The sequence below is a fragment of the Protopterus annectens genome, chromosome 1.part1 (genome assembly GCF_019279795.1).
Source record: "Protopterus annectens isolate FY-2018-M chromosome 1.part1, PAN1.0, whole genome shotgun sequence".
NCBI classification, from domain to species: Eukaryota; Metazoa; Chordata; order Ceratodontiformes; family Protopteridae; genus Protopterus; species Protopterus annectens.
The window spans coordinates 824,533,540-824,558,539 of record NC_056726.1 but is presented as its reverse complement, the minus strand read 5'-3'; the positions used below and the strand labels follow the sequence as shown (position 1 = coordinate 824,558,539).

Below are 25,000 nucleotides of genomic sequence, written 5' to 3'. Positions count from 1 at the left end.
ATGTGTAATATTATTAAGGAAAAGCAATCAATATATCACATCATGAGTGCTAATGTAGATCCTGCATGGTGACTTTCTGTTTAAAAAGGTTTGAGTAAAAAGTTCATTTCTTTCTACCCACTTCTGAAAATAAAAATAAGAGATTTGACAGAGCACTAGGTGATATAATATTCCGGAACTCATGAGTTCTCTGTTTATTCATTTAATCCAATTCAGAGTCACGTGGCAGCCAGACCCTGTTCTGGCTCTCCTGTTTCTTTAGTCAGTAATGACTCCAGCACACTGGTTTATCCTGAATATTCTATACACAAGCACCTTTTGCAAGCCCTAGTCAGATTTCACACACACAAAGACTATAAGGACTAAACTAAGTAAGTAACATATTTAATATCTGTTTTCATACCAGTTTGCACTACTCTTTATCCAGAGTGATGCTTCCTACCTGCATTACCAAAGGCGCAAATGGGAACTGTGCACAACATTGCTGTAGTATTTCACTATTTCAAGCAGCCTGAATCCATCTAGGTCAGCTATTCATGGTCTGATACTGTGAATTGTGCTGTTATATTTCTTTGTCTGCCTTGATTTATTGATTTGTTTTCATATAGGTAAAACTGTTTAGGTATGCATACATTATTAACTAACTAAACTAATCCTATGCAAAGACTCCTTACCACTAAATCTATGTGAACTTGTATCAAACTTCTGAAAAAAAATAAGAAAGTGCACCTCTTTCTGACTATCTGCTATGATTTTTAAATGCCAGTGCTAACAGACTGAGATATTTAACCATATATCCAAAAAAAAGGTGGGATATGTATTATATACCCCAAATACCTGAACATCCCTTTCTCAGAAAAATTAAATAATTTAGATATTCTTACCGCCTTACTCAAACTAAATTCTTATAAGACCATACGTATCATAACCTTATATATTTACCCTGGCAGTAACATCAGCACAGCAGGGGACATACTACCCTGGGCATCTACCAATATACCTCAAGAAGCCATCATCCTTGAGGACCTTAACATAGACTAGATTAAAATTGTATCTGATATCCCCCATTACCAGTATTAACCTGTATGGTTTCTCTCATCTCATTGATATATCAACAAAATATAACAAGCCCTCCTCTAAGGCCTCTACCATAGATTGGATTTTCTCAATTAAACCCAGTAATAGCTATAACTATCCACACTGTCTGACAACCTAAGTGACCACCTGCCCAATTTTGTGAACTAGCTTGTATGCAGTCCTATAGAAAATCACACATACAAGAATGTGCATAACCTATCCAGTTTTAATATAGACAGTTTCATCTTTACTCTCAAGAAATACAATTGGAATATCTTAAAACATCTTGCTTTTGATGAAGCCACCCTCAAATTTAACAAAACCTTTACCAATATACTGAACAAACAATCTCCCATTAGGAGAAAAACAGTTAAACGTACTCCATCAACATGGCTATCTAAAAACAGTAGGCAACTAATGATACTTAGCGACAAGACCTGGAAAGCATGGCACACCAACACATTCCAGGAAAAACCTCTACACTACAGACAGATTGAAAAGATAAGAAATACAAGCAAACACATTACAATGACAAAACACTCCAGTACTTTACCTTACAGCAGGCACACTGAAGGTCATTTGGTGTGCCTGCTGTAAGCAAACACAGTATAATGACAAAACACTCCACTACTTTACCTTACAGCAGGCACACCAAATGATCATCAGTTGCTAACTGGTGAAATGGGAGGTAGGCAAAGGTCACCAAGTCATTGAGCACTGGGTTACACTGCTGTAGGGACAGCTCAACAACTCCACCAACAGATAAAAGAATATTGTGATCACCATGCAACAAATTTAGAAGCTGGTGTAGGGGGCTGTGTATGCTAGCAGGTAATGGGGGTAGCCACCAGTAATAGACTGTTGCCTGATGGCCTGTACTTCAAGATTTCCTGGAATTCTTCATTAGCTTTCCTACCACTGGGTGTGTTTTAAGATCTGCATAAGTTAAATCTCTTCATATGCATAATGGAATTTTGTATCACCCAAACTAAAGCAGCTTATGTATGCAGTGGAATGAGGTGTTGGGAATTCAAGCATTGTGATCTTCCAGTCATATCTTTATGCATAACCTAAATTTGGAGTAGGAGTTAGCATAATGAATTAATGAATTACACCCATAAGCTCCACTACATTCACTGCAGAACATCTAATATTAAAAGCCTGTAGTAGCAACACATTATGTGATTTATTACTACAACATACATAACACTGATTAATAATGCATAATATAATTGCTTTATATACTTTTACTTATACTGTGTTTTCTAAACAAATTTCATGGTTTTAAAAAAACAACTACATGTATTGATATTACTTTAGAATAACACAAACATGACATTTTTGTTTTCAGTATTACTAAAAGACTTGTTATGGTTTGAAAGTTAGTTTGAAGCATATAGAATACATTTTTCTATGATTATTGTTACAGAATGAATCTATAATAGTTCAATCATGTTACCTTATTCTGGCCATGATAACAAATACTACCCAGTATAGGTGCAATGTGTTAGTAACCAAACATTCAATCAGTTGCAGTTAACATTTTACATCAAAATAATTTACAGTGCCTAAAAGAAAACATGACAGCATATTTACAACAATAACATGACATTCTATATTATGCTCCAGAGAAGTTTAATCTACAATTGGAAGTCCAGGAGCAGCATTTTTAATTGAAAATATTTTTTTTTCACAATTTATCATGCAGCCTGATTCTTGGACATTCAACTTCTTTTGTAACAAGAATGTCTTGTTTGGCCACATAAATGGAAATGGTGCAATTACAAAGCAGAACTGTACTTCTGCCATTTTTGCTCATTGCACTGAGATGGAAGTGAGGAACACAAAGTACCAGCTCAGAGTGTTTACAGGCTCACAGTGAATAGAGCACCTGCATGCTGATACAGTACAAAGAGGGACTGGGAACATGATACCCAGCTGTGCAAAAGTGCACCAGATTTAGACCACGCACACTGATATGGCACATAATGTGGGTAGCCCGTATATTCACCTAAATAGTACCAGATTATGTTTTAAGAGGCAGGGAGCAGAGAAGACAAGTATAAAATGCAGTTGGCATTTGGAGGAGTGTGTTACAGAGGCAAGTGATGCATGATGGGGTACTTTGTGCACACAACATGGGTAGTGTGGTCAAGAATGAAATTGTGAGTGATGAGTACTGTTAAAAGGAAAGTACAGTGTCAGCAAAACATGGATCACACAGGCAAACACATACTCGTTGCATGTTCCAGACTGTACAATTTCATGTCATGTGTCACATGTCACCCGTGTCATATGTTATACACACTATGGATCAAGCTGACTGACCCAGTACAGAGAAATAAAAACTGCAAGTCGTGAAAAAGTTTTTATTCATTTAGCTCATTCAGAGTCTGAAATTAATAAAAACAGACTATTCTCTATGCAGATAAGAACAGATTAGGTGTACATAACTGGTCCAGAGGACACCAGTTTTCCATTTTTCCTAGAAAAATATCTTTAAATCCCGCATTTCTGCTGTCTGAGTTTTGGAAAAAACATGGGATATGGTATTTATGGAATATCGCGCATGTATGCTAGAATATTTACTCATCAACACCTCTGTACTATTCTTGTATTTATTACTTACACGACTGTCAGACTGCTTTACTGAGTGTTCTGTCCCTACAATCTGTTTTAATATTGCATATGTGTGCATGTGACACACACGCACAAATATATATATATATATGTGTGTGTGTGTGTGTGTGTGTGTGTGTGTGTGTGTGTGTGTGTCTGTGTGTACACAAGAAAATTATAATTACATCACAGTAATGGCTAGAAATTATACATGAAAAATATGGCTATACTTTCTGAATTTCATCTGATGAAAACAGAATTTTATTTTTTGAATATCATAAATCAATGTCTCTACTGATTGTTTTTGTACTGAAATACAATATAAAATCTGTACTTTCTTTCTTTCTGTAATACTGTGTCTCTTCATCTCTTTTCATTTACTTCATCAGAGAGCTTCAATGAAAAAAAATCTGAAATTACCAACATCTGCATTTTTCTCTAGTTTATTATACTTTTAAGTCACATCGTTTCCTTTTTAAAAATATGACAAAAATCATTTAAGCAACCAGTTATAGGAACTGCTACATTGTTGCTACTCCATGAGTTGCTTGAAACATTTCCCACCCTGACTTTCTGCTATCCAGAGTGTGAAGTTAGAACAGCAGTCTATGATGTGTGTGGTCACTATATTTGTTTGTGTACCACACTGCACACTGACCATTCAGAAGGGAGTAACAATGTGAATACTGAGCCTTCGGTCAATGCTTCTACTTTGAGTCAGGTAAGATGTCAAACTATTTGGTGACTATGTTCCTACTTGAATCTAGCAGGGTAGAATAACTTTGGTGGGCTGGTCACTCAATGCATGTTGTGGGCTTTCGTATTGTGCTAGTACAGTATTGCTAGTGGACACCATTAAGAATAAACCTGATTCTGTGTCCAAAGGATACCTACAACTCTAGGCACCTGTCCATTTGAGTAATGCACCCCTTGCTTGAGCCAGAGTACATGTTGTTATGTATGTATAAAATACATATATAGATACAGATGTTGCTACATGTATAGATAAATGTATTTATCACATGTAAAATAAATGGAGAGTACAGAATGCTGTTAGGTATGACCTCAGTGTGTTCTTCACAATCTTGGTATGTGGACTCAGCTCAGTGAGCACTGACATGTTTTAAGTGAAGATGTGTGCCATTTCGGTTTAAACCAAATATTTGTATCAATATGCATTTTCAGTCCAGTAAGACATTTGATTTATAATGCCTGGAATGATACAGTGCTTGTAATGTTGGTTATGTTTTTGGATAGGGTAAAAAGTTGTTCACTAAGCAATAAGAAACTGAACATGTACCAAGTAAGACTGCAAGAGGCTGAGAAAATTGATTGCTAGAGGTTTTGACATATGAGGACAGGTCAATAGTTGGAAAAGACAGGCAAGCTATATATTCTGTAAAAATAAAAGCAAACATTAAAGGAAGGTGTACAGACAGTTGCCTTTCCATGTATGGTGTCTACTAATTATCTGTATTGTGTATGTTTTCATTTTACTTTAATTTTATTTACACAATGCTTGAAATTTTACACTTAAGTTAAAATCTGTGATGTTCTTGAAAAATCAGCTGAGATGTACTTCAGCAGATACACATACTATTTGTGATACTGTGCTGTTTATTAATTTTCTCTGTTGAAGCAGCAAACCAGTTAAAGCTTCTGTTTTACTAAATATGGAGGATACAACAGATACTCACTTTTTTCCCTTAAATGATTGATAAATAAGCACTAAATTATGTCACAAATATTTTGTGTACAGTAATAGATGCCATAATGCCATATAGCACACATTTCTCTTACATTTCTAACACTGTTCCCTTGTGAAATTATTATTAGTTTGTGACATCATTCTGCAGCAGGTCAAAGTTTTTCTTGGTTTTGTCTCTAGTAAGTTGATTACAGAACTTTACTGCAGTCATGGAGAGTTTTTTAAACATATAAATAGGTTCTCAATAATGTATTTTTTTTAAGAGGAGGAAGTAAAATATAATTAAAAATCATATTTGACTGCATATATGTAGGGATTTACATCTATTAATTTATGAATCTATAATATGATGCATAACCAAGTGACATCTTTCAAACAACCAACCGGCAGATAAAGGCATTTTATAAACACATACAAACAAACACTAATTTATGTATATATATATATATATATATATATATATATATATATATATATATATATATGGGTCTAGGACTATTCACTGAAAGCACATTTCACTGAAAGTCAAATGACTGCACAAAACACTGAAAGCTCAATTCACTGAAAACACAATTCACTGAAACACATTTTACTGAAAGTTATATATGGCCTTTTCCCCACTGTAGTGTGACCCTGGAGTTAGTACATATAGTAAGGGGGGTATGGAGGGCCCACCTCTCACATTGCAGGGTGTGGGGGGGAGTAGCCCTACACATAGTTTGGATATATATTATGTTCAGAAAAGAGTACCTTATTGCAATTGCAAGTATCCATGTATATAGTTCAAAATATTTAAAATAGGTGGGGGGCTATGCCTCCCACACTCCCCAATGTGGGGGGCAGTACCCCCCATACCCCCATGAACCTATATAAACTAACTCTAGGGTTGTACTACAGTTGGGAAGAGGCCATATAGAACTTTCAGTGAAATGTGTTTCATTGAATTGTGTTTTCAGTGAATTGTACACAGTCAAATGTGTTTCAGTGAAATGTGCTTTCAGTGAATAGTCCTAGACCCATATATATATATATATATATATATATATATATATATATATATATATATATATATATATATATATATATATATATATGTATATATATATATATATATGTATATATATATATATATATATATATATATATATATATCCACTTTGAATCATCGAATGTTCAGAACATCGACGTTCTAATCATCGAGACCAGAACATTGATGTTCAGAACATCGAAGGTTCAAAATGAACTACACAAAAACAAAAAACATTTTTTGCAGGGGGGCTTTACACCGCTGCACCCCCCTACTTTAATATTCCAACTCCGATATCGCACTACAGTGGGGTAAGGGAAATCTCCCATTTACTGCTATATGCGGTAGCGCTAAATGGGAGATTTCCCATACCCTACCTGCAATGCCAACACTCAGATGACACACACACACACACACACACACACACACACACACACACACACAACATGCAGGGCACCTTGCTGCCCTGCATACACACCCAAAATTCTACAATTTCACTTACCTGGCACTTCCACTTTAAACCTTCAATGTTCTGAACATCGATGTTCTTGTCTCGATGATCAGAATTTCGACTTTCTGAACATTCGATGATTCAAAATGGAACCATATATATATATATATATATATATATATATATATATATATATATATATATATATATATATATATATATAGACAGAGAAAATCTGACTGAGCAGAAAAGCTCAATTTTGAGCATTGGGTCTGGGGAGAAAAGTTCCACAGAACCATATATTTATATAGATTTGTAGCATAAAATATAAAAATGGTTCACATAACATTAATATTTACAAAAATTGTAGCTTAGAAACAGCGATGTTTAACATATTAACACAGAGCATTTGCACAGTAGTACAGCTAACACCAAATATCCTTACATGAAATTGTAACATAGATTTTAGAACCATTTTTAACATAATATTAATTCATTTATGCAGCTGAATTGCAGTAATACATACAGATATGGTACTCATAGGTATAGGAATATTGTTTATACACACGATGGGAGTGTTGTGATCTATTCTTAAGAATGTAAAATATTTATGAAAAGATAAATAAATAGGAATAAGTTTTCATATACTGGAAGAGCAATCTCCGTGGAGGTTAGTTAGTCAAAGTGAAAAGTAGACAGGGAGAGTTGAAAAAGGACGGAGCAAGATAGAGATGGATGGCAAAGGGAGTCTATCTAAAGTAAATGGTAAAGGAGGAGGGAGAGAAATATTCTCTGCATAAAGAGCCTATCAAGGATGTTCCGAGAGATGGAACCATGCAGTTGTAATTATTTAGGTTAGGGTGTCCAGGTGTGAAACATGTACAAATCCAGGTCTTCAGGTATTATTTAAGATGGGTTTTGAAATATATTACCCTGTCTGTCAGTTTGAGTCTGAGGGTGATAGAATTCCACATTTTGAGAAGTAACTGGAATATAAGGAGCCCCCTGCCTTGTTGATGGACTTGGTGGTGATAACCAGGAAGGATTTGTTGCTAGCGTGCAGGTCTCTGGTGCAGTAGTAGTATTGCAGTGTGTTGTGGAGTGTAGGGCATTTTGCTGGCATATGGATAAGATTGTGTTCTGCTTCAAACTGGAAATAGCATAAGTGAATTGGTAATTCTAGCCAGTTTAGCTCTTTTAAGGATGTGCAATGATGGACTTCATATGGGTAGTGTGCAGCAAATTAAGCTACTTTGTTATAATGTTTCTAATTTCATTTGTTTTCAATTTTGTTAAGATTAGTAAGAACAGAAAATGCACAGAGAAGAGATGGGAGTAGTTATGATCTGGCAATGGATTTTCTGGCATTATCTGGGAGTTTATCTGAAGAAGTTCAAGTTAACATATTGGACGAAAAGCGCTTTATTTTATCCATTAAATACACATTTCATCTGGAGTCTACCGTTTTATTTGCCTGAACCAGTTGCTAGTGACTCATTATCTGTGAGGTATTGCTTAGCACAATACAGGGAGCCAAGTTTCATGTGTGTTTTTTGAGGGCTTGATGGAGGAGCTTATCAAATTTTAGTTGGTTGTTAAGGATTCCCAATAACTCATTTTGAGACTCCACATCAATTTAAGTGCTGTTGGCTGAGTATGTATGTATGTATGGAAGGTATGTTTTAGGTTGCCGTTTTTGTTATGAGTATAGATGCTTACCACCAATATGTTCTGGGGCCACACAGGTACTTGCAATATACTGTGTTGGAACACAGTTCATTAGTCTGTGTATTGAAGATGATACCCTATATAATTCCCCTGTGGTATATACAAAAGTGGGTCAGCTAGACAATGAACTATTATGACACTAATAGACAGTATAGACTTATAGTGGTAAAAAGCAGCACTGCCTTTTGTTAGAAAGAGGTGTCACCACTATAGTTTTCAATTAATTAGCTTGTCTTAGATGTAAGGCATCAAATAAGGGGTTTGTCTTCATTGAGTAAAAAGACTTGGGTGCCATTATAATACAGGGAGTATTACAAAATAATATATTACTTTAATGAAACATTACAAGCCTGCATTTGCGTAGTAATGGCATACATGAATAATGTGAATATGTTTATTACTTGTTGAATAGCAGGGTTCTCTGGTCCTGGAGATGGTTTCCATGTTTTATCTGGTCCATATAAGAAGCACTTGCAGCAAAGCTGGGAAAAAGTGATAGTTCTATGGTGAAGTCAAAGTTCACATTTATGTAAGTAGCTGAACTCTAAACACAGTGTAAATAGATAAAAAAAAACATGAAACAAAACTGCTTATACCACAAATCAAATTTGCACAGTCAATCAACATACAGAACTCATTATAATAAATACGATAACCTTATGGATTAAGATTCAGTTGTTGAAGGAAGTTCAAGGAACAAAAAATAGAGCAACAGAGTTCTATGACTAAATTCTGTAATAACCAAAACTCCTTTTATTATTTGCAGTTCACAATATTGGGTTTTGACAGGTGATCTGTTTGACATGATGTTTAAGTTCTTCATCTCATAGTACTTCAGTTTTGCTAAGTGTGTGGAAAAACAACTAACAGACACTATTGCTCATTTTTTATCTTACATTACTGATAATTAAGTACAAAATTAAGACCTGAATATTTTGTACACCACAGCAAATGCTATGACTTTAACCAGTACACATTTCTCTTACATTTCTGATGTTGTTTCCTTCTGAATTTTATTATTATATCTGGTATTTTTTCAGGCTTGATCCAGAGCACTGTTTAAGGGATGAGATCACGGTCACAGAACCAGAATTGACAGGATAATAATCATTTGCAGCTCATATCTTTAATTCTCATACTGTAATTTAAATCCTTCATGTCTAAATGTAAATTAAAAATACAAATGTTGTTTTGATAATATGCAAGGACTCTTACATCTTAAAATACTCAGTAATCAAGTCCTGTGTGTGGGTGTGTGTTAGTATTTTTGAAAAGAATATTCAGTCACAAGCTGTATGAACTGTATGAGAGTATATTATTAATAATAATAACAACAACAACATAATAATAATAATAATAATAATAATAATAATAATAAACTGAAGGTCAAAGTCTACTAGCAATCATTACTTGTGGGGTGTGTTTTTTATAATATGTATCCACCTGTACTTTCATTAAAGCACTCAGGCTTCACCTTTGTGGTCTAACTGCAGCACATGACTTAAGAAATAAAATGTACCCACAGAAAAAAACAAAGTGATCCATGAGTAGGAAAAAGATGTAAAAGGCAAATAAGACAAATATAAAATGTAATACAAAGCTCAAAATGATTATTTTAAGGTATTCTCAGTGCAGTGTATTGTAAGGCACTGTGGCAGTAAACTACAAAGGTGAGGAGCCTGAAAGACAATATGGTAAGTACACAAAGCCTCACACCACAGTCTTGGAACAATCAGCAACCCCAAGTCGATGGATTAAGAGGGTATGGACAAGATGGTACATTAAAAGCAACTGTTTAAGGTGAGGGTGATTGTGTCATTTGAGTGAGACAAACCAGAACCATGAGGTGAAGTGGGCCCATACATCCAACCAGGGACCTCTCTGGATGACCAGCACAGTGCATATAGTTCCCTAGTTGTCTGTATGGCAATGAGAAGCACCAATGAGTAGCTGGGCAGCAGAATTCTGCACTAGCTGCAAGAAATCAGGTTCCAAATAAGGCAGTCCCAGGCACAAGGACTTATAGTATTCTAGGGGGGGAAGAAATCATGACATAAACTACCTTCTACAAGCAAGTCCTCTGATGGAGTATGCTGCGTAATAAGGACAATGAGTCTAAGTTGAAAATATGAGGGCCTAATAGTACATGATACTTGCTCTTTAAGTGTATCAAGGATTACCCCAAGGTTATACATGCTGGACACAAATTCATTATTATTGCACCCTACATATTATATATGTGCTCGAACAGAGACCATTTCAATCCCAAAGTATGTAATGTACCACTAAACCAACAGTAATAGAGTTGCTGAGTTAGGACGAGTTACACATCATCCATTGATACTCACAGTGCAAGTTATCTGCTGAGAAACTCTTGACTGACATAGTATCCTAAGGGAAGGAGAGGAATAGCTGTGTGCATGTAGCTAGGGATGCATTAGCCATTCACCAGCTTTAAACCAGTTAAGTCTTGAAGTCTTTCATAAGAATCTGTAATACGCACTTTTTTTTTTTTTTTAACAAGTAACCAAAAATAATGAAATTCATTTTTACCTTTAAGCTGTCTGTGAGTATGCTGGAAGAGATTACAAGATTGGGGAGTCCTGGATGAGCAGTGACTGTATGCTGTGTACCTGTCTCCACCCAGAAGGAGTGGGCTGTTGCAAAATGTAAGTATACTTGCTATACAGTTGGTTTTGGCATAATGGTTAAGTTCTTCATCTCACAAGGTACACAGTTTGATTCTGAGATTGGGTTATTATTAAACTGAAAAAATGTTAAAAATGGTTTGTTCTCTTTTCTATTAATTTATGTTCACCTATGTCTTAAGTGATAATTTAATAAAGGTGCTTAAAAAAGGCCCTTCAATGCATTTAGTCTAGTATTCACCTGCGAACCTAAATACATTTCTCAGCAGCTGCAGTAAATGTGTTTCAGGTAGAGGTGTCTCAGTATACATCAATAACAAGCATATGTCTTGGTTGGTCAAACAGGATGATATGCTGGAGTTCCTGCACTTGTAGCTCACCATAGACAACATCCTGTACCACATCCTAGCCAGCTATAGGTCACTCTTCATGTCCCAATAAGCACACAATCCATACTTAGACCTACTGGAGACATTTACCATCCATCCTAGCACCTTACTCATAGGAAACTTTAATTACCCCTGTATAGTTTGAGAATCCTACATGGCCTCAAATCTACAGACACAGAGATTTCTGGACTTCATAAATACACAGTGGCAGATGCAAGAATTTGTAAAGGGGAGGGGCGCAGTCTGAAAAGTTGACTTGTGGAGTCAAAGTGTTGGGGGAATGTGGAGAGATCATATTTTGAGAACATGTGTAAAACGACAGCAATACACAGTCAGATGCACATCATAAGGGTGTGGCTGATGTAGTGGAAGTAGATAATTCCTGTCCAGCACATGGCACACAGAACACGGCATACAGCACGCAGAACACGGCATACAGCATGCAGCACATGGCAATCAGCACGCAGCACACGCCATACAGCATGCAGCACATTATTACAGAAAGTGGTTGTATTCAAAGACTGTTATTGCTGCTCAAACAAGTAACAACTCTAAAAACATCTGTCTGAAAGCATAGTTTTCAGAGAAGAAGTCAGGACCAGTAAGGTAAATAAAGTTTGACAGTCAGCTCAGTTTGTAATGCCAACATAAGTATCCTTCTCCCACAGAAAATAAATCTCATTATAAAATCATGGTGACACCTCATTCCTGACCTAAGAGCATAAAGCTAAGTTTTACAGAATACAAAGTATATGATTAGTTGTGCTGCTGGTGATACAAAGGGAAGCATCACCCCTAGTATTGTCATTAACAGACATAATGGTGCAACAGTCCTGTTGACAGTGATATTCACACATATCTCATCTGCACCAAAACTGCAACTACAATAGTTTGAAACCTGAACACAATTTAAGAAACTGAACCTCTATGAAGTGTAAAGAATATATTAAAACTGACAACCCTCATAATGCTTTAGTTTCCTATTTCAAAACAAATCTTTGATACGCAGCTTGGGTTTGCACTTTGTTGTGGTTACTTGATATCCAATATATCAGTATAGTAATGTTGGTGCTGTGGCTTCACCCACAATTAGCAACATCTGTTAAATATATTTATTTTTTTCAACAGATAAGGAACATACTTACACCTCAAAATCAATGACAGGAAAATGCCTTATTTAGCTGCATACACACACACACATACACACATATATATATATATATATATATATATATATATATATATATATATATTTATATATACACACATATCCCACCAGGTAAAAACATTACCACAGAGGAAAATATCCTATACTGGGTATTACAACATATTCCACATGAAACAGTAATACTAAGGATTTAAACATGGACTGACAGCTAATCTATAGCAACACCCCATCTGATTCTATAAACCTATGCAGCTTTACAGTCACAGACATCTTTACTAGAGTCCACAAATGGGCTGTCAAGCAGTCAACCTTAGATTGGATCCTTACTAACATACAAAAAAATTAGGACAGATGGTAGCCTTCCAGACAGCCTAAGTGACCATCACTACCTACTCAAAAAACTTTGACCAAAGACACTTTTATCAAAACATTATCAGAATAGGACTAGAAAATACTAAAAGCTATGCTTAAAAATCTTTTAGACCTGCTGTCATACACTTCAACAACACTCTGGTGTCACACATTTCAAAGAGATATTCCTAAAACTTTCAATAGCCTTGATCCAGTATGTACCAAAAGAATCATATCCAATACTGCACAATGGTTAACAAAGGAAACTAAGACATTAATGCTCCAGTGTAGCAATGCCTGGAAAGAGTGGCACACAAATAGAACACAAAATACAATAAACTCTCAGTTAACCAGAACTCAAGCAACCAGCAAAAAAAAAATTGAAGAAATACAGTACAAATTTCATGTGTTTTACACACACACACACACAAAAACATACCTTATGTTTTTAGAGTTTTAGAGTTGTAAAAAGGAAGATAGGAATAAATTCCCTCTCTCCGCAACCTGAGAACAAGTCAAACCAAATAAATAGTATAGTGTATAGCATTAGTCAGGCCTATTTTTGATAGTAACTCTCAAGGAACTGGAAACTACAGTTATCCGGCATCTACCAATCCCCTGGCTGCCGGTTAACTAAGAGTTTACTATATATACCAACTTTTTAGGTACCTAAGGAATAGGACAAAATACCAAATAAAACATGACAAGAAAATCTGTTTTAACATTCTTCAAAATAATCATCAAAACAACCCAAATCTCTTCTGGACATCCATAAACAAACTTTTACATCCAAGCCAAACTATCCCCACACACAGCTATTTTATACAGACAATAATGTCACTCACAAGCATTACTACCTCCACTACTCTTGCAGTACCTGCAGCCTCTACTAAACATCCTCTTCTATTTGATTTCAACACAGTACCTACCTCCACCATTAAACAGCTCCTACATAAGTCAAAGCCAACCAACCTGAGTTAATGATTATCCCTCCTCATACTATTTACAAATAGCTGCAGACGGAACTGCTTTTCCAATTGCTATATTGATAAATAGATCTATATCCAAAAAATATGTTTCTTCTATCTGAAAAAAATACACGTTTATACTTTTATACAAAGGTGACATAGTTAGAGAGTTTAATAACTACAGACCCATAGTAATCCTCTCTCCCTATCAAAAATACTTGGAAAAAATGTATCTGTGCTCAGCTTCTACAGCACCTAAATTCAAATAATATACTCTGAAAGACAGCATGATTTCAGACCCCATAACAACACAACCACTGCTCTGCTTCACTTCATTAGCACTACTAACCAGCATAGGAACAATGGTAACTTAGTGCCAACTGTGGTCCTAGACTTATCTAAACTTTTGACACTGTACGTCACCAACATTTATACATTGAACTTGCTTCTATAGGTCTCTTTCAATCCTGCTTTACGTAGTCCCTTAGTTATCTATCTAGAAGGCAACAAGCAGTCAAGTGGTAACAGGACCTCTCCTCCTCTCTCACAGTTAACATAATGGTCATTCAGGGCTTTATATAGGACCCAATCCCTTTAATATTTTTATAAACAATCTTTACACTGCCATAGACCAAGCAAATCAAGTACAATATGCAGATGATTCAACTTTAATATGTACAGTCCTCACAATATCCAAACTCCAAGAAAACACTCACATTTCTTTCTCTTCAACTGAAACCTGGCAGAAAATTTCAAACCTGTTCCTCAGTCCTAATAAAAAAAAACTGATGTTATTCACCTCAAAACATTATCAATAAAAAACAATCTTTCTTACTTACATCTGCAAATAATACTACAATTGAGGTAGTACCATACTCTAAATTACTGGGCATTGTAATAGACATCAACCTTAAATCTGATCAACATGTTCTTCAAACAATTAAAAAGACTCACCAGAAACTTGGCTCCCTTTAAAGACCCAAACAGTACCTTTCGGACACAGCAAGAAAAACCCTAACCTCATCCTATTTGCTTCCAACCCTCTTATATGCTTTACCTATCCTTACAAACATAAGCACTATCCTGAAATCCAAACTTGCCTCCTATTGCAACAAAGTAGCTCAATTTTCTCCCAACACCGTGCACTCAACTCACCACTGCAAAGCCTTAAAAACAGCAAAACTGGCTAAAGTTCAACAACTAACAAACATACTCTCAAACTATTTGTAGATTACAAACTGATATTTTATCCAGGAAAAAAAAGCTCTGCATTAAAAAATACACTATTGCCCTACGACCCCCTACAAAGAGCTTTGTTCAGGTGATAAATTTCTGCTAAGCACTAATAAAGCAAATAATTCATCAGGACATGTTAGAGTGATAGACAAATAATTCATCAGGACATGTTAGAGTGATAGACAAATAATTCATCAGGACATGTTAGAGTGATAGACAAATAATTCATCAGGACATGTTAGAGTGATAGACAAATAATTCATCAGGGCATGTTAGAGTGATAGACAAATAATTCATCAGGACATGTTAGAGTGATAGACAAATAATTCATCAGGACATGTTAGAGTGATAGACAAATAATTCATCAGGACATGTTAGAGTGATAGACAAATAATTCATCAGGACATGTTAGAGTGATAGACAAATAATTCATCAGGACATGTTAGAGTGATAGACAAATAATTCATCAGGGCATGTTAGAGTGATAGACAAATAATTCATCAGGACATGTTAGAGTGATAGACAAATAATTCATCAGGACATGTTAGACTGATAGACAAATAATTCATCAGGACATGTTAGAGTGATAGACAAATAATTCATCAGGACATGTTAGAGTGATAGACAATTCATCAGGACATGTTAGAGTGATAGACAAATAATTAATCGGGACATGTTAGAGTGATAGACAAATAATTCATCAGGACATGTTAGAGTGATAGACAGATAATTCATCAGGACATATTAGAGTGATAGACAAATAATTCATCAGGACATGTTAGAGTGATAGACAAATAATTCATCAGGGCATGTTAGAGTGATAGACAAATAATTCATCAGGACATATTAGAGTGATAGATATGCTTCTCAGAGAAATACCATTTTCTAGAACAGGCCCCCCATCCATGTGAAGCCGAGTTCCTCCCTAATCGTATTTAAGCACAACATGGACCAATCGATGGGCAACTGGAAATTCACCCCTGGTCTGGTGCCTATGTCTCTGATGGACAGCGGCAACCAGTAAATCACACTCTATATAAATTAAATTTGTCGGTGACATTTAGGATGCATGGCTAGGCTTATAAGGGCCCTAGTGGTCATTAGCCTAGTATACACCTATGAACTTATGAATCGGGACTGACCATATTCTAGTTACATCTCCAAACTCTGGAACACCATCTCTACACAAGTAAAAATGACTAACAAACTCCCAATCTATAAAATCTAGCTAAAACAATACCTTACCCAATCCTGGTCAGGCTCATGTTCATTGCTAGGTTGAGACCCCTAGTGAAAGCACAGATTTCTTACTACCTATCACTTTGCCCCTCCTGCACTTGAATCATTACACCCATAGCAACTTTCACTCAGACACAAGTCAATATACCCCTCTTCATCCCTCTCTTAAATACAACTTCACATCTTTATCTTTCTTTAACTGCCCCCTTCCACTGCTCTACCCTTCTCAAGCATTCCCTATATACCTAAGTTATAAACCTTGCAGATACACCAGTTTGGAACAGGCAGCCTAGACAAAACTAATCCTAAACCCCGCTCTCTTACTCATATGCTATTACTACTACCCTCCTATACACTACCAATATCTCTCAGCCTACATAATTTTATAGCTTACTTCATTATATCTCTTGAGTTCTTTACAAACCTTTCTGTATTAAAATGTAAGAACACTAAACATCTTTACAACAATGCTTTCCCTTCTACAGTATAAGTTCATTTACTTCCTTGTTATGAAACAATATATTCACTAACAAATATGGATATGCCATACTTCTGAACTGTCCAGATTTTTGCTTCATATTTTTGGTCTTTTCCTCTTAAAATTTCTGGTTTTCTGGCACACCGTCAAAGACTGAAGATACTAAATAATGTCAGACATTTGACTTTCTGACTTCATATCCCTCAGAAAAATGCATGCTAACTCAATTTGTTTTTCTATCAACTTTCTAAATTTAAAATCTGTCCCTATTTTTGGGCCTCTGTCCCCCCTTACTTTGGGCTTTGCCCAGATTTCTTGAGCTAAGAATTTAAGAGGTATGCCCCCACAACTCCTGTTGTTATGAATGCATGGAAGGCACTCTGTTCTAGCAAGGAGGGGTTGCTGTCTTTGCAGCGAAAACTGAAGATTCTCTCAGTTTTGTACACTTAAGTAATGATAGATTTATTTATTTATTTCACATTTGTTAACCGGTTGGTCCAACTGTGCACAGGCCCATTTTCAGTGGGGACTCGAGGAGAAAAGCTCCAAGGAAAAAACAATTACAATTTATACAGTAATAGGTTACACAAAAATAACAAAGGACAATTTCATAGTGTACATATATAGAAAGATTACACAATTTTGCATGAGTATGAAAAATTTAAGACAAAAAAACAACATGAAGAAATGTGCCCAACAGTAATCAAGTAATTATAATGATACAAGTATGAAATAGAGAAAAAGATACATCATACATGCAAGTAATTATAAACATAATACATTTGTACAGATTGCATAGATGGCAATGTATGCTGTATCATGAGATACTACTAAACCTGAGATGCTATGTGGGCACAATGCAAATCTGAGAAATGTAGGTACCACAGAAAGCGATGACATCCTATAATACAGCATATCCCTGATTATGAATTTGACACACTCCATAAAAATCAAGATAACATTTTATTTGGAGCTGCGGTTATACATAAGGCCCAATTATCTTTTGAGCTTCTTGTATACAGTTTATATTATGCACAACCATTGAGTCTCTAATTGGAATTATACAGTAAATCTTTTCTATTATGCTATGGAGTATGATCACTGTATCTGTGGCTCATTAGTTAGTAGGGTGTCTTGAATATGCATTGCTATTTTATAATACAGTGTTGCAGCAGCCTTTGTTTGGTTTCAGTGTGAAGCTAAAACTCAGCCATGTTACATTATAAGTGGGTAACTAAACATTTCTGAAGCACGATTTGGAGGTAAAAATTAATGACAGTGCACAACTGGTCCAGTAAGATCAGGCTGTTATTAACAGGAGAACAAAGTCTGGGACCACAGCTAGGCAGCTTATGGTATCCAAGGAATAAGTCATCTCGGGCAGTCTGATACCATGCTGAATGCTGATGTACATATATAAACTGAAATAATAAATGATTAACAAATACATGGCTGTGACCATCACTTCACAATTCACTCTAGCCTCGGCTACCTCTGATGGCCAGGGCTTGACCATAAAAAACATTAAGGTGATGAAAAATATCTTTATTTACTGCACTAGATGTAGATTTTAGCCTGCTATATTTTTTCATCATAAAATCTAACCTTGAGTCTTTGAGCATTTCTCGTTTTATAATTTTCTGTGTTTTTTTAAAAAATGTTATATTTTATGTTACTTTTATATGTTCTGATAAGTGACTAACAAGAAAGTTCATCAGTAAAGTGTATTTATTTATGTATCTAATTCAGTTTGCTTACTCATTATGTCCAACTAAGTTACAGCTTTGTCAGAAACCTCAAGGGCAGCATACAGCAATGTGCTGAACTGGTGGTTAATGGTGACACATTCAACAACCCTGGCAATATAGCGAACCTGTTAGTGGACAAATTCAGTTCCAACTTTACCCCCCCCCTCACCCCAAGCATCCCCCAATAATACCCTCAAATATATCCCCTCTAACTATAACTAGGGAGCATGTTCTGGCTATAAATCTGGAGCATGCACTGGCTATAATGGGTCTATATTAAAAGAAAGAACGTTTACTTACACGAATACCTAAGCGCAGACACGTCTTCATCGAACCGCAAAAACATGGATCATCCTGAAGCATGAAATCGAAAACATCGAAGTGTCATGGTTGGCCCTTCTGTGGTATAGCTCCATAAGGTAAGTGTGCAATAGTTATGAACCTTAGGGTTAGGGTGTGGGTTAAGTTAAGTGCATACATGGTAGTATATGCAAGATTTAGTGTAGGGTTAGAAGTAGGGTTTAGTTTAGGGTTAGAAGTAGGGTTTTGGTTAGTGTATGTATGTAGTTTATTTAGTCTGTTTGTGTAGGTAGTATGTAGCAGGCAGTGGGATTTGACAACGACATTTCGAATTTTTGAATTTCGCTGTTTAAGGCATTCGGTGTATTTGCGGTTCGCGGAATATGTGTCGGCGTTTAGGTATTCGGGTAAGTAAACGTTCGTGCTTTTAATATAGACCCCGCTATAACTAGGGAGCATACTGACTGCACACTGTAACAGACAGGTTGGAGGGGACAAATCAATAAAGCTGCTGTATGCAGACAAATGTGGCATTACAGGCAGAACTTCAGCAAAGGATAGGAGAGTGGCATGCAAAACTGAAGGCATAAGGGATGAAACTAAGTGCAGAAAAGACAGTGGTAATGGCAGCAAACTGGGGAACTCAGAAAAAGCTGAGACTTGAGATAGAAGGAAAGATATTGGAACAGGTTAATAGCTTCAAGTATCTGGGAGGGGTGGTTGAGCAGAAGGGAAGTTTGAATGAAGAGGTCAAAGCTAGAATCAGAGGGGCTGCAGCCAACTTGTACAGAATGTCAAAGTCAAAAGTCAAAGTAAAATTGTCTTTCAGAAATCACACAAGTGCAAAAACTGAATGAAATTCCATATCTCCAGACAACATATAGACTATTTTCACAGACATTTACACATGTAACACCTGGCTATTACATCACAGACATGCAGGTTGACAGACTAATATTGCACATAATTAGAAACACATTTTAACACTTTTTGAACTGAACATTTATTTGCATGAGACTTTAGTATTGCACAGGTACTTGGTTAAGACATTGCATTGATCCTTGCACAGAAAGAGACATTGAGTATTGCACTGTGAACATTAGAGTATTGCACTATGGACCTTAGAGTATTGCATTATGGTTAATTTATGAATTTGCATGTATTGCACTGAAAGAAGAGCTATTTTACTGCATTGCTACTGCCCTAGATGGCTGGCCTATAAGTTACAGCCATGGTGAATATTGCACTAAGTATTTGAGACTAGTAACCAGGTTCTTGCACATATTGAGACAGTTTCTACTGACCCAGTTGGACATCATGGAGTGTAGTGGTTATTAGAGTTCAGCAGCCTGGTGACATTAGGGAAGAAGCTGTTCCTGAATCTCATAGTTCTGCAACATATGCTTCGGAAGCACTTTCCGGATGATAGATGCAGGAACAGTCTGTAAGCAGGGTGAGTGCAGTCTTTAATTATTCCTCTGGACCTGCTGAGACATCTGTGTAAGTACAAGTCGTGGATAGGTGGTAAGGTGGTCTTAATGATCCTCTCGGCTGTCTTCACCACTCTGGAGAGATTTGCACTCAGAGGTAGAGCAGCTTCCATACCATACAACGAGGTTGTTCATCAGGATGCTTTCTATCGTACCTCTGTAGAAGGTAGTGAGAACTGCTGATGGGAGATTTGCTGTCCTCAGCCTTCTTAAAAAGTGCAGCCGCTGGTGTGCTTTCTTGACTATGGCATTTGTAGTCGTGTTCCAAGACAAGTCCTCATTGATATGCACTTGCAGAAACTTTGTGCTTTTCACTCTTTCAACTGTTTCTGCTTTGATGGTGAGGGTTGAATGTTCCTTGCGATTTTTCCTGTAGTCCACAATTACCTCTTTTGTCTTGTTCACATTTAGTGCTAAGTTGTTATTTCCACAACAGGTAATGAGTTGTTCCACTTCATCTCTATATGCTGCTTCATCGTCATTAGTGATGAGGCCCACCACCATTTTGCCATTAGCAAACTTGATGATGTGATTTGTATTGTACCTGGCTGTACAATCATGTGTTAACAGGGTGAACAGCAAGGGACTTAGTACACATCCTCGTGGAACTCCAGTATTAAGAGTGATGCTATCTGTGGAGTTATTTCCTACGCACACTTTCTGAGGTCTATCTGTGAGATGTAATGTATGACAGAAGAATGCCAAAGAAGCTGAAAAGTAAGGTGTACAAAACAGTGGTGTGACCCATACTACTGTATGGTACAGAAACCTGGGCAGTAAAGGCAGAGTAGATCAGAAAGCTACAAGTGATGGGAATGACGTGCCTGAGAAGGGTGGTAGGATGCACACTCTGGGACAGATGAAGAAATGAGGGCATCAGAGCAGAAGCCAAAGTAGCTCCAATTGCAGAAAAGATCAAAGAGAACAGATTACGGTGGTTTGGGCAAATGTGCAGAAAAGCAGAAAACAATCTGGTGAGGAAGATTTGGGACAGACAGGAAGAAGGTAAGAGTAAACGAGGACATCCAGCAAAGAGGTGGATGGATTGTGTGGGAGAAGATCTGTGACAGTCAGGCATGAATGTCGAAGAAGGTAAGAGTGTAGCATTGAATCGAGAGAGATGGTGACAGTTAACATGACACCCCGACCCCATGTCGAAAATGGTAAAAATGGGGTTAATGATGATGATAGTGATGTACTGGCTGCACTCACTAAAGCCAAGAACGTGGTCTCAAAGGGCCCTGCCTCTTTACTTGGCATCATACATTCTTCTGAGAGCTGATCTTTGCCTGGTAAACAAGGCATCCCTGGACCCTGTTTTGATGAATCCTTTTCACATCCACAAAACAAACAGCATCAGAAGTGCTAGATTAAAAGACCTAAAGTTTGCTTGCAACATAAATAGGACATGTTAAAGAGGCGGACAGGATTCTCAGATAATTCCCATTCTCTGGAGTAGGCCCCCATCCATCTGAAGCAGAGTTCCTCTCTATCCCTTTTCAAGTGCAAATGGGTCCAAAGGTCAGGTAATCAGAAATTCACCCCGGTCTGGCTTCTGTGTCTCTGATGGACAGATGCAGTCAGGAAATCACCTCCTATAAATCAAATATAAATCATATTTGTGGGTCACATTTGTGTTGCACGGATAGGCTTTTAAGAGCCCAAGTGGTCGCTAGCCTAGTATACACCTATGAACCTATACCATATTCAGAATGTCAATATAACTTTCCAAAATGTGTATCAGCACATTTATGAAATGTTGGAGTTTTCTAAAGTTTTCCAATAAATCATATTTATTCATATGTCTTTGGAATGAAGAGGAAGCAAGCTCAGGTAATTAATTCAACATTTTTTTCAATTCAGTGCCCAGAATTAAGGCTATGCATTCCTAATGCATTTCATCTAGTAAACTCTGATGAAGTTTTTTTAACCTTTGTTAAGACAAAATTGCTTGCTATCTAATTAACCTGTGTTTTTTGTTTCAAAGGATGTCCCAGATTTTTTGTTTTGGTGCCTGTTTTGTGTTAGCTTTGCTTGGTTTTAGTACTTCTTATTCTGCTCAGTCTTAGACCAACTTTTCTAGTAAAATCACTATATCATCATCTCATGAGTTTATTACTTAATGTCATACTAATAGCCACAGTCAGTGTTTTAAATAGTTTTCACTGAAAATGAATTAATTCTGTTTGCTTGTGCAGTGCCAGGCTGCATGTTTGACTTTCATACACACAGCACATAAACCTGTAGGTAATCTGGTGGACTACCAATTCACCTATGACATGTTTTCATAGGTTAATGCTTAACTCCCTGATCACTGTTTTCATAGAAAATTAATGTTGTTGTTGTGGTTTCTACCAGTGGACTGGCAGGGATGCATTTGTTTTCACAGAGGTTCTTCATGTTGGTGTGTCTGTGGACTTGGTATAAATAAGTTCAGGCATACAAAAGGATTACCCCCCAGGAGTGAAGGTAAACACGTCTCTTCAGTATTCCTCAATATGTCCAAAGATTTTGACACAGTCTCCGACCACAAACGTCTAACTGCTCTAGCTATCCAAACCTCAGCTCACCAACTGTCTCTTGGTTCTAAAATTACCTAACTGGTCGACAGCAAGCTGTAAAGTGGCTGCAAGACATCTCTTCCTTACTCCCAGTCACACTAGAGGTCCCATAAGGCTCCATCCTTGGACCCCTTGTCTTTAATATCTTCACTAATAACCTAAACAGACCTACTTCCCTAGCCACCTTAGTCCAATATGCAGATGACTCCACACTAGTATGTGCATCCCACTCCTTTCAGGAACTACAGGACAGAACAAAAAAATCATTCAAAGCAGTTGGAAAATGGCTCATTGACTCAAAACTCATACTTAACCCTAATAAAACCAAGTTGATAATCTTCCACCCTACTACAGCCACAAATCCCCCACTCACATTGTCCATAACTACCGCTGACAACACAACTATCAATGCAGTTACCCAGACAAAACTACTAGGTGTCTTTATTGACAATAACATGCAATTTGATCAATGTATATCTCAAACTGTTAAAAGGTACACAAAAAACTGGGTACCCTGCATAAAAACAATCAATTCCTAACTAATAGTACCAAAATCACCATCAGAAGAACACATCTACTCTCAACACTTCTCTATGCCTCACCAATACTCACAAACCTCAGAAAATCAGACGTTGGAAAACGTGAAACATGCTATAACAAAACAGCAAAATTCGCTCTGCTCATGTAATGATCCTGGATAAAACATTCCCCCTAGATCACTTCTACCTCTCACTACATTCTGCAGGCAGCTCCATTACTACACAATTCACTGCTTCTTTCCCTGGAACTCTCTACAGCCTCCTACTACCACATGCCATAGTATTTTTAGCTGCCATTACAATGCTGTTTTATTAACTTTGACAGACCTGACTCTTAACAAACTGCTTTAAGTCTTTACTTTATAGCTATTTTTATTTAAGTTAGCACCTTATATTAGCCAGCTTTGAAATCCCTACTTGAAAAATTGTTGTGTGTAATCTAACTGTAAACTGTACTGAGAATGTTGCACCAGTTGTACTATCCCATTGTATCTCTGAGATAATTTTGCTGTAAATTTGTCCTTGATAATACTGGTTTGTATTTTATGCAGAGCTTTTTTCCCCAGGCCTCCGCTGAAAATGGGCTCACACCCAGTCAGACTATCTCTGTAAACAAATGTAAAATAAAATAAACAAAATAAAATAAGGTGATATTTAACTTTTTTTTCTGGGTTGAATTCCTGACCAGATAAGCTATTTTCTAACTGGCTGTTAGTACAGTGGACTAAAGCTTTGGGCTGTTAATGAGCTGCCCAAGAGACAGCGTTTGACTCCATTCAGCATCATTTATTACTGTGTGATCCTGAACAAGTTACTTAATGAGCCAGTGCTCCTATGTCACCCCTGAAAAGAGACACCTGTGTCCAATGGCTTACCCAGTCAAGAAATAGGTAAAATAAAACATAACTGGTATCTCTGAGTCACCGTGGAAGTTCATAAGTTCATAGGCGTATCCTAGGCTAACAACCATTGGAGCCTTTATATGCCTAGCCATGCATCACAAATGCATCCTACAAGTATTCTGAGCTTTACATGTTATTTTAAGATGTATATGTAAGTCAGGGTATGATTTACAGACTAATTATCTCCATTCAAAACATAGGTGCTAGACATGGGGTGAGTTTCCGATTTCCCATCCATTGATCCAGGTTATGCTTAATATGGCTAGGGGAAAAACTCTGCTTCACATGGACAGGAAACCCATTCCACGGGGGGGGGATGTCTTATTTATGTCACAAGCAATGTTCAAGCACATAGATAAGTAGTTCTGATGCT

General features: G+C 36.7%; 1 protein-coding gene across 1 annotated transcript in view; it reads left to right on the top strand.

The window, feature by feature from the left end:
- Positions 1–25,000, top strand: part of LOC122815109 (microseminoprotein, prostate associated) — a 97,775-nt gene that overhangs the window by 1,408 nt on the left and 71,367 nt on the right. The window contains exon 2 of the mRNA XM_044087355.1: positions 11,171–11,279. Within this exon, the coding sequence (XP_043943290.1) occupies positions 11,171–11,279 (109 nt within the window). The remainder of the gene's footprint in view (positions 1–11,170; positions 11,280–25,000) is intronic.